At 45.3% G+C, this 13,676-nt stretch overlaps 2 protein-coding genes across 3 annotated transcripts in view; one reads left to right on the top strand and one right to left on the bottom strand.

Moving 5' to 3' along the window:
- LOC143282576 (monocarboxylate transporter 9-like) overlaps positions 1 to 13,676 on the bottom strand; it is a 53,069-nt gene that overhangs the window by 6,899 nt on the left and 32,494 nt on the right. The window lies entirely within an intron of this gene.
- Positions 9,425 to 12,564, top strand: LOC143290429 (uncharacterized). The gene is made up of 2 exons (XM_076599860.1): positions 9,425 to 10,543; positions 10,728 to 12,564. The coding sequence occupies exons 1-2, from the start codon at positions 10,263 to 10,265 to the stop codon at positions 11,437 to 11,439; spliced, it is 993 nt and encodes a 330-aa protein (XP_076455975.1). The 5' UTR covers positions 9,425 to 10,262; the 3' UTR covers positions 11,440 to 12,564.

The raw sequence follows: 13,676 nt of genomic DNA, 5'->3' as shown, positions 1-13,676 counted from the left end.
ACCAGGGCGTTCTAGGCACCTGAAGCTTGGAGGTAGACGATGGGACTGCTGCTTTGGCGCAATCTAAAACGATCCGAGTCAGAGTGTCAGCAGGGTCCTTGCTTTTCAATACTGTTTCTTCCTGCAGCTCCGCTCTTATCTTCTTGGTAAAAAAACTCCAGTCTGCTTTGTCATAGTTCAGGCGGTCAGGCAGAGAGTCACCTTCTCTAGGTAGGACCACTTAAATTTGCAACTTCAACATATCTAAAAACTAATTACACCATTGGAAAGAACATAAAAAACTAAGTTCACATGCAAATTTCCATTGCATTATACCCAGTAGTTTTTAAGAAAACGGCATCTGAAAATGTGCAAAAATGACGCGTTTTGACAGATTTAACAAATTGCTATTTTTAGACTGTCATAAAATTTTAAGATGAAGACTTACCACATTGTTCTTTGCTGTACTTGGTACCACCAATACCTAGTTTATGCTGAATTTTTTCTGGCCTACTCAAGAACATGCTTAGAGAGAGACAGTGCCTCCAAAATAGCAAAATATTCAGTTTTGTCAAGTGTCGAATGGCCCGATTTCACAGTGATAACATGCCGACTTATAATGTTGATATCTCAAAAAGTTTTCATTGCTACAAAAACATTTCAGATATGTGCATGTTCAGAAAAGCATGTAGAATACAGTTTTTTGGAAGACTTAATGCTATCAGAAATGCAAATAACAATGAAAACAGTCACAAAGTATATGGTTTTTAGTAACAAATGAGCAAGTTTTTTACAATCATGATGATACTATGCTGTTAGATATCACCAGAGTAATTGTAAATATGCATATTTGACATAACAGAAGTCCAGTCATTTCAGCATCCTTAATTTGCAGTTCCCTTTCTTTTTCACTCAGTTTTGCTTTAAGAAATGACACCTCCTCTGTCGTTGTTCTTAGTTCCTGTGTGATAATGTCCTCATTTTTTTTTCTTTGCTGCATGCTGGCTCTGGGTCTGAAGTAGGAGGTAGCTGTTTGACAGTTTTTTGCTTCTTCCTGCTATCTCTGAAGACCACTGCACTTTCAAAAGGAAGTTCTAAAAAATCTTGAAGTGCACTCTCTCCCCCTGGTTTACTTCTGTTTTTACGCAGGCGAGCCTCTTCTGCTCTGAGCCTCCCCAGTTTTAATTTGAGCTGTTGGGTTGGTGGCAAATGTCTGACCAGGTGTCATTTATGCAATGTTGCATCCTTTATCCTCAATATCCTAGCTAAGTGACATACTTCAGACACAAGACCAATAGGACAACTGAGTTAAGCCTCACAGTCCTCTACAGTTCCTTTCAAAAGATCTGCACGTGTAATTCCAAACTTCTGACAGGAGGGGCCAGGGAAGATGCATGAATCTTTCCTTTCTTGTAAAAAACATTCAGCACCACTGATCGTTTCACACTTGCTGAATTCCTTAACAGTGCGCTCAACTATTGACACCACATGTGGAAAGTTACACTCTGGGAACAATTTGTGTAGAAAATGTTCCATTTCCCCCCAGGTTTTGTTTTCTTGCTGAACATATTTAACTGCATCAAGAGTTTGTTGTTGAATGGAACCTTGGGTGCTGATGGTGGTCTTCCTCGTCCACTGTGTGCAACAGTCGCCCTTAAGGCTTTATACTGATCATCATCTGAAATACACAGGCATGAAATTTGAGACAGCTCTAATGCTTTAAAATACTTTTTTTTTCATTTCATGGATGCTTTTGCACATATATCATTTATATGTGTGTGTGTGTGTGTGTGAGTGTGTGATGAATGTGCACTGATACATGATCTACTAATTTCATTACTACTCCACTGTAATGGTTTCACTTAAAGTGATGTGTTATGTAACAACATATCTTAAACTTATTCCATGTTTACTAATCATGTAAGTTATTTATTCTTTACATCATTTACACACACACACACACACACACACTAACTAATCCATACTCAGGCAACCTCATGTATGCATGCTACATCAGTTCAACAGACACTAACTCTGTGCATACACACTTAGCATATAAGATACATACTAATGCGCACACGCACGCACGCATGCACACACACACACACAGACGCGTGAAATTGTCTTGGCGTTTGACGATCAGAACAGAAGTGGAAAGATACACGTGTTCCCATGCTGTCCGACGTCGGTCACAATATTAAACCATCAATCCGCTCTCACTAACTCAAAACCCTTGTACAACAAAAAATTACTGAATAATCTGACACTTCATCTTCTAGATACAGCTGTCGATCGCGGTAAATTTTCGAATAAAAGATCATAATTGTGCTAAAAAATAATGTGACTGACGAAGCGTTACTGTTCCCAGTTACACATCAACACTGCTGAAGCAAAGTTGTTAGGATTCATCCAAACCCAAAAAAAAAAAAAAAAATACTACTTATATTTATTTTCAAAATAAACAAATTGAAAAAATTGTGCTTCTTACAAACCTGTAAGTTGGCGTGTTTTCCATTCTTCAAACGATGATGACGAGTAGACGGAGGCTCCTTCGATCGCCGCCATGGTCGAGCTGCGCTGCGGGATCCGAAATCGGTCACTCATTTTTCTTCCAAAGCGCGTTCGAGACTCTTTCTTTATAACAAAGCCATGAATTGCACTTGAAAGTGCATAGTTTAAACTTTCTTTTCTTGTAATTTGCTCGTGATTTGAAACACTCGTTCGTATGTTATAGGGTCGCAAACATCAGTCTCACACTTTCGCTGCGACTTTCAGATCGACTTCCTGTGAAAACCCCAACAAATTTCTAGCCAATCAAAACGTGAGAATCCTGGCTTTCCAGTGACATAGTTTCTAAATTTATACATGGCCAATCAATGCAGCTCGAAGCGATCGAGTGACACACATGATATTCAGCTCGCGCGGCAAGCACGGCGGAATCTGTCACCACAGTAAAAATCGACGCGACACCCATTGTGTTTGAACGCCCGGCACATACCAGTTTGACTCGAATGATAAAAACAAATACCACAGGAAGATAGATGAAAGAATGAACTTTATTCCAGTATAAGATTGGTGTCATTTAATTAAGTTTGTTAGTGAAACGAGCGAGTTGAAAATGGTCAAATTATGGGTCTGGACTGCGCTGTTAACCACAGCCACAGTGGCCGCGGACCGACCTACCTTCTCCATCTGTGGGGCGGAGGACGACAGGAAAGTGGTCACTCCCGTGCAGATCGTCGTGCACTTTCCACTCGTAGTCCAGGACCAACGATGGATCGCAGACCGACAGATCTGAACACGAGAGCTTTCCAGAGGACAGATGAAGGTAAGTGGGAGACTTGTCGTTAAGACAGCACAAGTCCATATCGGAAAGAAGGTTTTCCAAGAGAAGACCTCGGGCTGATGTCATCTCACTTCCCCAGAGCGGGGAGTGTCCATTGAAGTCGCCCAACAGTAAAAACAGACGTGGGAGCTGGTCGACCAGGTTCATGAGGTCCTGCCTCAGAACACGGACGGAAGGTGGAAGGTAGAGAGAGCAGACAGTGATGGTTTTCTCAAGTGTGACTCTGACTGCCACCGCCTGTAAAGGGGTGCTTAAAAGAACTGTACTGTATAAAAGGGACTTGTGAATAAAAAGAGCGACACCTCCCATCAATCCCTCTTGCTTCGGTTGAGCGGGTTTAAAAACGGAGTTAAAACCAGAGAGAGATAAAACCTTGCCATCTCTTTGCAGAGTCTCCTGCAGCGCCAGCACTGAAGGTTTCAAAGCACGACAAAGCAGCTGGAGTTCCTGAAAATTGGCGTAGAAACCCTGGATGTTCCAGTGGATCACTGCCATTAAAAAGGTTAAAAAAAAAATAAAGCAGCAGCCTATTCCATAGCTACCCCCTGCTCCTCTGCTTGCGGTGGCTCAAGGTCGGCCAGGATGGAGTACTTATTTTTAGAAATTAATTTTTCGGATTCCGACCAAGTCGGAATATCCATGACCTCGGCCCTTCCCGATCCCGCCGAGGCCGCAACCCTCCCCTCCTTGAGTTTTGGAGGTACGGGGGGTTTCCGGCCACTTCCGCCAGCCCGAGGGCCAGGCAGACGAGAGGCGGGGCGAGGGGTGCTGGGGGGTGGGGTGGGGCGGGAGGCGGACAACGTGCCTCCGCCCGAGGTTTTCCGCTCCTGCCCAGCAGCCCCTGAGGACTGCCGCACAGGATGGGAAGGGGTGGACACGGCGCCTCCACCCAAGGCCAACGGTTCCGACGAGGTGGGTAAGTCGTCCATCTGCGTCCCTGTGGACGTCGTCTGGACCGCGACGTCCACCGTCCTGGGTCTGACGACAGAGGCGTAAGACGCCTTAGGCGACGCGGCCTCCACCTGTTTCTTTGCCTCAAAGAAGGATATCTTCTTTTCTGTCTTGACCTTCTGGATTTGTTTTTCTTTTTTCCAGGCGGGGCAGTCTTTCGATGAGGACGGGTGGCCACCTCTGCAGTTCGCACACCGGGCTGGACTAACGCAATCGCCCTGGTGCGCCGCCTTTGAACAGGTGCCACACGCCTCTTCCTCCTTGCATCGGTCTCTCACGTGTCCAAATTTCTGGCATTTGAAGCATCTTAGAGGGGACGGCACGTACAGGCTTACACTAACCATCAGGTATCCGACCCGAATGTCCTTGGGGACATCCGGGCAGCAGAAGGCGAGGAAGAAAGTGTTGGTCGGGATTCTGTCCGACCCCTTCCTCACCGTCACCCTGTACACGTCGGTCACTCCCTGAGAGGACAGCTCGCTCTTGATTTCAGCCTCAGACACACCTTTCAACTCCGGGCATCTGATGACCCCCTTTGAGCAGTTGAGACCTTTGTGAGGGGAAACCTTCACCGCCCTATCCACAAAAGTGGTCGCCTTGAGAAGGAGCTGTGTCTGCCTTTTTGACTCTGTCTGCACTAAAAATGCTCCGCTCCTCAGTCTCTTGATGGATTTCAGTGATCCCGCCAGACACTGAAAGCCCTTCTGGATAGCGAAGGGGCTGAGAGCCGACAAGGGCTTGTCGTCATCAGCGCCCTCCATCACAAGCCATGACGGCCAAAATCCAGAGGTCTGAACGACCTCCGAATCTGAGTCTGAGTCGTCTGTTCCTTGTCGTTGTCTTTTTCCAAAGTTAGGGGGGTGTAATTTTTTGGAATTCATGTTGAGAAAAATGTAAATTCATCCCTCCCTTACCCACCCACCATGGGGTCCAACTTAGGGGCCAGGGTCAAGGGAACACCAGCTTGACCCCTTCCAGGTTTCGGGAGGGATATACGACCAACAGCCTAGCTCCAACGTGTTCCCCCCCGATCATGCCCAGCTCCCGGGGACAGAGAACCGAGCACTACGGGGGTTACCTTCGTTAGCCACTAAACTGCCAGTCTTGACTCAGCCCCACGAAGGGGTGACTGACACACACGGGCCAATGTGTGCCGCCTGTCTTAGGAGAGGTCCGAGCCAAAGGGATGTGTTGAGAGCAGCGTGCTCTCTCAATCCCCAGGATCTCATTCCCCTCCATCACAGGTCGCGCCGCACGGCAAACACGGCGGGCCTAAAGAAGGCCGCAGAGAAAAAAAGAATGTGGAAAAGAAGGCTTGATGGGGAGCTGAGGACAGAAAAGAGGCGGTAAAAAGAAGAATAGAGAATAGCGAAAGGGACAGTGGGTCACATTTAGTTTGGGCCTCACTCACGACCTGTTCGGCATGGGAAGCCCGATCAGGGGCATCAGTACAAAAACCACCACTTATTCAGCCTGAACAGCTACGATGGCTATGTAGGCTGACAATTAAGACCTGGGACCAGAGCAGCAAAACCCCAAGAAGCACTGATGCCCCCGCCGACATAGCTCGCTCGATCACTGGCCACTAAGCCTCCCAACCACGACAAGGTAGTGACCCTCCCGGGAGAGGGTCAAGAGAACACCAACCTGACCCCCTCCAGGTTTCGGGAGGAGCCACCCCAGTGTCTCTATGGGAAGGGATTCTGGGTGAATGGCTACCTGCTATGTGGGCTTTCCCATTAAATGAAATGAAATGAAATTATGGTGCTTAGAGCCTCGCCGACCACTAAGGCCATCTCAAGCTATTGCCACGTTAATACCTACTAAAAGGGTAAAAAACAATCAAAACGAGTCACCACTTTAAACTTTCCACTCAAAGATAAAAAAAACTTCCACAGTTTAAAACCTTCAAATCTGATTAAAAATGTTCACTTCTTTCAAGAAGTCCATCAGCGCCCATGGAGGGACATCACAAAACAAGGTCTTCAAAGAAACCACCGTGTAATGTCTGTGTCTAATGTCATGCAGATCCCAACAGTCAAGGTGAGAGGCTCATCACAGGGAATACATCAATGGGCCTCTTCCCCCTTCAACAAGAGTGAGTAAAAAGAGTGTGCCCCGCATGCAGTCTGCACAGCACAGACTCTTCCTCTCTGTTCTTCACCCCCAAAGGGAGGGTCTCTTTTAGGTCTGGACGGATCTGGAATAGCTTGTTGTCTGGGTGTTCCACTCCTCTTGCCAAAGATCCTTAACATAAGTGTTCACCTTCTGCTTCATGTCTGTGTATGGTATGAAGGATCTCGATAATTCTTTCTTTACCACAAATGCCAACATGTCCAGGAACCCAGGCCAACACAACCTCGTATCTTTTCTTCGTTACGAGAGTAAAAGCTTCGTAAAATTCCAGCAGTCTGGGATGAGTCAGATTCCTGCAGGCGATCGCCTCCAGGGCTGACAAGGAGTTGGATAAGATCATGAATCTCTTTTGTTTTGAAGAGAACCATTTTTACCGCCAGAACCAGTGCAGTCAGCTCCACAGTGTACACTGAGCTGTCAGATAGGATGTGTTCCGTTGAGGGCTGGTCAGGAAAGGCGGGACAGAACACAGATGCAGCAACTCCGTCCTCTTGACTTGGAACCGTCAGTGAAGATTCTTTGGAAAGTGGGAAATTTGTGGCAGAGTTCTGAAAAGTAAGTTCTGGCTGGTCTCCCCTGCTGGGGGAGGCCCGCACATGTCAGGCGGTTCCGGGCAGTCGGCCCGCCGGTCTTCTTCGGACCTGCCCCTCAAGCCACACTGTCACCCCTGGCCCTCCTCAGGCAATGTGACACCACCTCCAGAACTAGTAGTGCTTGAAAGTGCCACAGATGGCACAGGAGTGACTCAATAAGCCGGCATGCACTGTCAGGGCACGAGGGGTGCTTCTTCTATCCCTCCTGCAGGTAAGAAGTCATTCTCAACCCATGGGGGTGTGGTCCTTGCACACACAGGACCACTGCACCTACATGGAAGCTGAGCCCTCCGCGCAGGACAGGATGCTGGTCACACAGCGCAGTACTTTCCCCACCGCAGCTAATCTCTCCTTTGAAATGTTAGCAGAGTGTGACAGACTGGCCCGCTGTTGCCTCCTCGAGGTTTCCACGGCATACACATTCTTTGAAGCTTTCCTCCACATGGCCTATGAACTGTGGAAGCAGCGTCCTGTTCATCAGGACATGAGGTCGCCTTCCTCTGACTCTTCGGGCCTCTCAAGCAACCCAAGGTTAAACCTCTTTGGCAATAGGGTAGGCCATGCCTAAAGCCGCAGACACAGCTACCAGCCTCCACTTCAACATTGTGCTGGCTCTGCGTGATGCTGTCCAACAATCCATTAGAGAGGGCTGCTTTGTGGTCCATCCCTGTGCAGCAGCAGTCCCTCTTCGGCCAGTACGCGCTCCATTTTGTCAGCTACAGGGCAGAGACAAATAGAGAAGTGGCATCGTATTTAGCCCACACCTCCCAGGGGCGTCAAGATTCACTGCGGCTAAAGAGGCCTGCCCCCAGAGCCCCTCCAAATGCCAGATTCTTAGAATCAATGCCAGAAGACTAATGCAACTCATGTCCAACCAAGACAACTGGCCATGCCTATAGCCAGAAGGCAGCACCCCCAATGACCAGGCCTCTATTCAGCACCATCAATTGTCCAGTCCCTACAAGTAGGAAGCCTGTCCTGGCATGCACAACAGTGGCACACACTGGGACTCAACGACTGGATCATGTCAGTGCTAGAGTCTGGATGCATGCTGCCTTGGGCGGAGGTCTGCCCCCCTCTTAGAGACCCACTCCTCCTCCTTATGTGCCCAGCTGTGTGGAGCAGGAGAGCATCTTAACCCTCTTTTACATCCGGCGCCAACCAGACACCTTGAAAAAATCACTGTGCCCTCACATCCAGTGCCCACCGAAGCCCGGTAGACACGTGGCGATTTGTGGGGGGCTGCCATGTTTACCACGAGAACCCACATCTCGCGAGAACATGATTTTCTTTTTTTCTACAGCTTCCACTTCCTGCTGAAAAAAAAAACGCATGTCGATCCGTGCAGTGGTTTGGAAAATATAAAGTTTTAAAGTTTTCAAGTGAAATGGCGTCCCAAAAATGGCTGGCCTCAATTTCTGGTGTTCCATTGTGGGAAACAGTGATGAAGAAGAATCGGATTCCGAAGGATTTACTGCAAAACACTTCGTAAAAGTGCAGCCAAATGATGCCGAGAGTGACCTGGATATGGACCGGAACGAAATCACTGAGATGATGAATGAAATGTCCGAAAGTTCGGAAGATGATTTTCAGCAACAGCCTAATGGGGCGTGGTATGATGCTTTCCAAAACATCAATGTTAATGAATTTTGGGAAGATGTAGGACCAAAACACATGCTTCCAGTTGATTCACAACCACGGGACTATTTTCATCTTCTTGTGCCAGAGTCGTTCTTTCAAACTTCGGCAAATGAAAAGAACCTCTAATGACTATGTGGAACAAATCCAGGAAATGAAAGGAAAAGTTGACACCAAATGGCGCCCTATGAACGCTAGTGAAATAAAACTTTACACTGCGATTGCGATCATGATGGGGATCCTCAAACTTCTCAGGCAGTGAATGTACTGGTCCACAGATGATAGAGTACATGTGTCATCAGTTTCAACCTTGATGAGCGAAAATCGCCATGCAAAAATCGGACTATATATACATCTGAACGACCGTACAAAAATCATTCCTTGTGGTCAACCAGGGTACAACCCCTCTTCAAAATTCATTCATTGCTGGATATTGTGAAAATATCATTCCCTGAATACTACAAGCCAGACAGAGAAATAAGCATTGATGAGGCAATGGTGATGTTAATGGAAGACTCCACTTCAAACAATACATTCGCCAAAAGCCAACACCATGGGGAATCAAGGTTTGGTGCTGCTGTGACCCAAGGAATGGCTACCTCCTTGACTTGACGTCTACACTGGCAAGACTGGCCACACTGCCAAAGGCAAGTCTCCCCCCCCTTTTTTTTTTTTTTTTTAATTGTGTGTGTGTGTGTAATTGCTTTGTTTGTGTGTGTAATTGCTTGTGTGTGTGTGTGTGTGTGTGTAATTGCTTATGTATGTGAAATTTGTGTGTGTAGTGAAGTGTAGTGTGAGTGCACAAGCACCTATGTGTGCTGACTCAGTTATTTATTATTTCTATTCCTTCCACAGGGGGACTTGGTCATCATGTGATCAGCAATGATCATAGGAAGAAAATAAAAACTCTCTTCCATCACAGCTGACAAAATCAAACTTGGCAGTACATCCATCCCTCTTTCCAGCTCAGTCAGGAACCTTGTCCTTGACAACACACTATCCATGCAAAAATTTATCAGTCAGACATGTCAATCCTGCTACTGTCAACTGCGATGCATCAGTTCCATTCAGATATATCTGTCCACCGACACAACATCTAGACTCATCTTTCTCTCATTCTCTCTTGCCTTGACTACTGTAACTCCCTGTTGTCTGGTTTGCCTGCTTCATCCATTCAGTCCCTTCAGCGCATACAAAACTTTGCTGCCCGACTCATCCTCAGAAAGAAAAGATCTGAGCACATCACTCCTTTTTTGCAACATCTCCATTGGCTTCCTGTCTCACACACAATAAAGCATAAGATCAGCATTCTATGCTATAAATGTATTCACAAATCTGCCCCTTCCTATCTTTGTGGCTGCCTTCACCTCTACACTCCATCTCGCTCTCTATGATCGGCTTCGGATCCACTCTGTTTACGCATACCCAGATTCAAACACTCCACTGTTGGACGCCGTTCTTTCTCCGTCTCTGGACCTTGTATTTCGAATAAACTTCCTCTTTCGCTTTGTCAAGTCTCCACACTCAGCTCTTTCAAGTCTGGCCTTAAAACCCACCTCTTCACAAGACAGCCTCCCTCCCCTACCTCTTCCTTGTCTTCAGTTTTAGAGTGCATGTGAATGACTGGTGTGAAAGCGCTTAGATTTGTCTCTGCACAAGATTCAGCACTATATAAATACTATTATTATTATTATTATTATTATCATGTGATGACAGTTAGAAGAAATTACCTGGGAAAGAACCACCATTTTTTTTTCAACAATTTCTTCACCTCCCCAACCCTTCTGAAGGAGTTGCTGCAGAAGAGGACCTACTCCTGTGGTACCTGCAGGGTGAACTGCAATGGCTGGCCCAACGACCTCGTCTTAACCCAAATAACAAAGAAGAGCCAGAGGATGAAGCCAGGCAAAGTGCAGATATGACAGGATGGGCCTCTGGCTGCAACTGTGTGGCAGGACAAGCACACTGTCACTGTACTGTCTACAGGAATTCAGCCCGAGATCGGAACTGCCATGCGCCAGCAAGGAAGAGGTAGGTCTATGCAGTTTATTTTTGCAGTGCGTATAACATTCATTTCTTTTCAGATCACAACATTCATTTCTTTTCAGATCACACTTTATTTCAAGTCAGTTTAGCAGTAACATATTCACATATACACACACACATGCATGTGTGCATACACATATACTCAAAAGGATTGTTTACTCTTTTGTGTGTGTATGTGTGTGTGTGTGTGTGTGTGTGTGCGTGTGCGTGTGCATGTGTGTGTGTTCTGCAGGACCCAGGATTGAGAAAGCCATCCCACAGCCAATCCTAACGTACAACCACAACATGGGTGGCGTCAACTTGTTTGACCAGATGCGGGGATACTACAGTCTGGGAAGGCAGTGTGGAAAATGGTGGAGGTATCTCTTCTGGTTCTTCATGGAAGCAGCATTTTTGAATGCCTTCATCATTTTCAAGAACAGCACACAGCCAAAACCAAGGAGCAGCAAGTTCCATGACCCACTGTATTTTCGTCTTGGTCTTTTCAACGATTTACTGAAGGGGAGTGTGGTGACCAAGCAACAAGTTCAGCAGCCGATGTCTTTTGCTGGAAGAGCCATTTCAGATCCAGCAGAGCATGCAGTGAACAGAATGACTGGCAGAAAAAAAAAATGTGTTCATAGCCAAAAGGAAGGAAGACGTGCCCCCAGTGGAAGAGGTGTACAAACTGTGTATGGCTGTGTGTTGTGCAAAGTCCACCTGTGCAAAGGCCTTTGCTTTGCACAGTTTCATGCTCAACTCCTCCAGTGAACCACAAATTCTTTTTTCTTTTTTCTCGTTTTATTCTAATAATGAGATGAAACTTGAATTGTTTCATTCATCGGTTTTCTTCCTACAAAAATAACCAGCACAAAACAAAAACAGTAATTGAATTTTTTTTTTTTTTTTTTAACAAGAAAATGGTTTGGGGGTGCTACTTTAACTCACTCCATGCCAAGAGTTTTTGCCCTTGCGAATCCCTGAAAACCCAGGGTTTGTATAGGATGGGAAAAAAATTCTCAAAAAAAACAAATAAACACTCAGAGAATTGAAATTTAGTATGTGTATTCAGTGAATGTTGTTCCATATTTGTGCAAAAAAAAAATTATTTACACACCATCTTGTTGTTGATCACGGTATTCATTTTTTTGTGTATTTTGTAGCATTTTTGCACCCATCAGAAAGGCATACCAAGTGTCCTTGAACAGCTTACAAATGTTCATCACATCCTAACACTATTTGAGGAACTGAAGACCTAGTACATGCAATGAAGTATGAACAGATGGTGGAGAAAGTTGAAAATCACGCACACAAAAGAAAATATTGTCTCTACATAAAAAAGGGAGTTCACTGCACACAAAAACCTGATGTATTATCACTGACAATAGTCTTGTCTGGAGTGAAAAAGCTCATGGCAGGTGATGTTGAGTCCTGGGCACAGCTTCACACACAGTGGAACTCCACATTTTGGACACCAGTTGGCAGTTTGGTGTTTTGGTGTGTTGTGGCGCTTGAACAGGTCTTCACAGACCTTGCACTTGCAGTAGCTGGTCGAGCCATGTTGGTGATGTAGTCTTGTACTGTAACTGGCTTCTGTCTTTCAGGACGGTGTCGTGTTGTCACACTGACCATGGTAGTTGGCAGCATGACTGTTGTCAGCACATGAACTGGTGTTTTGTCCTGCCACTTCAGCACAGCAACATGCCCTGCAACCATACACACACACAAATGATCATGCAGGTCTGACTCTTTCTTCTTATTGTTGTTTAAATTATTTGTTTGCTTATTCCCTTGTTTATTCTAAATATTTATGTGAATGGAAGCATAATGTGTAAGTTTTTTTTACATGTAGTCAAAGAAAACCACTTTAGATTTTTTTTTTTTTTTTTTTTTTTTTTTTACAATATTACAAACAATAATGACAGTATCATCAGTATTCTATTAGTACTATTACTGTCATTTTCTACAGCACCTTGTTCTACAAATGAACAAGTAAAACAGAAAATAAGTAAACATATGCATGCAATCACACACACACACACACACAGTTGTACACCTGAGCATGTGACATTGTTTTCTTTCACACACACACACACACAAACATATATATATATATATATATATATATATATATATATATATATATATATAATACATACACACTCACCATTTTCAGTCCAATCACTGGTAAAAACACCAGCAAAGTCGACCGTTTCCTCAGTGATTTCGTTGTCAGTGTCGGTCAGCTCGCACATGGTCAGGACTCGCTTTCCTCTCCACTGTAAACACCCTCTTCAGCAGCCGAATCTATTTCTAGTTCATCGGGATATGGTTCAAAATCACTGTCCGACGAACAACATTATCTCCTTCAACATCGGAGCCTTCAGTTTGGATCATTTCCAAAGCAGCTTCAACGCTGTGTTGCGTTTGACCTCTCCTACCGTGTCGAACACTTCGACGCGACGCCATCTTGTCAAACAACTTGCAGAGCTGACCGAGGGTATGCTTCATTGTCGTCTGCTAATAAGCGTGTCACTGCACACACGCTGTGTGTGTGAATGAAAAGTTGGCCGGAGATAACTTAAGAATCAGTTCTGCTTTTGAGTTTCGTATCCAACACGTCACTCCAACAGCGCGACTTTTCAAAATCCAAATCCGCATATGCGGACATTGGCATCAAACGCTTTTTCCGACGACATCCGCATATGCGGACAATGGCAGCAAGTGAGTTAAACTTGTCATATAACAAGATCATGCAACATAAAAACTTTTTTTTTTCAAGAACAGTTTCCTTTCCTCTCATTTAAAATGAATTTTAAATAACATGACTGTTTTAAAATTACGGAGTTATCTCCCTTACGGTATGTTTTCAGACAAAAGTAAGCGCAAATAGGTGCAATCACAAGAGGGTTAATGAAAGAGATACTGCACCTACTCCTCATAGGGGTGATACTGTAACTCTCAAACCTGGGCCCCTGTTGTAATGGCTGCCTGTTGATTCCTAAGGT

The sequence above is a fragment of the Babylonia areolata genome, chromosome 1 (assembly GCF_041734735.1).
Source record: "Babylonia areolata isolate BAREFJ2019XMU chromosome 1, ASM4173473v1, whole genome shotgun sequence".
Taxonomy (NCBI): Eukaryota; Metazoa; Mollusca; class Gastropoda; order Neogastropoda; family Buccinidae; genus Babylonia; species Babylonia areolata.
Note: the sequence above shows the minus strand (reverse complement) of the source record. Positions and strands in the feature narration are given on the sequence as shown.

Coding starts and splice junctions, on each gene's coding strand:
- LOC143290429 (XM_076599860.1), top strand. CDS start 10,263: ATGACTGGTGTGAAAGCGCTTAGATTTGTCTCTGCACAAGATTCAGCA. Junction 10,544..10,727: donor AAGAAGAGCCAGAGGATGAA/GCCAGGCAAAGT, acceptor ATTTCTTTTCAG/ATCACAACATTCATTTCTTT.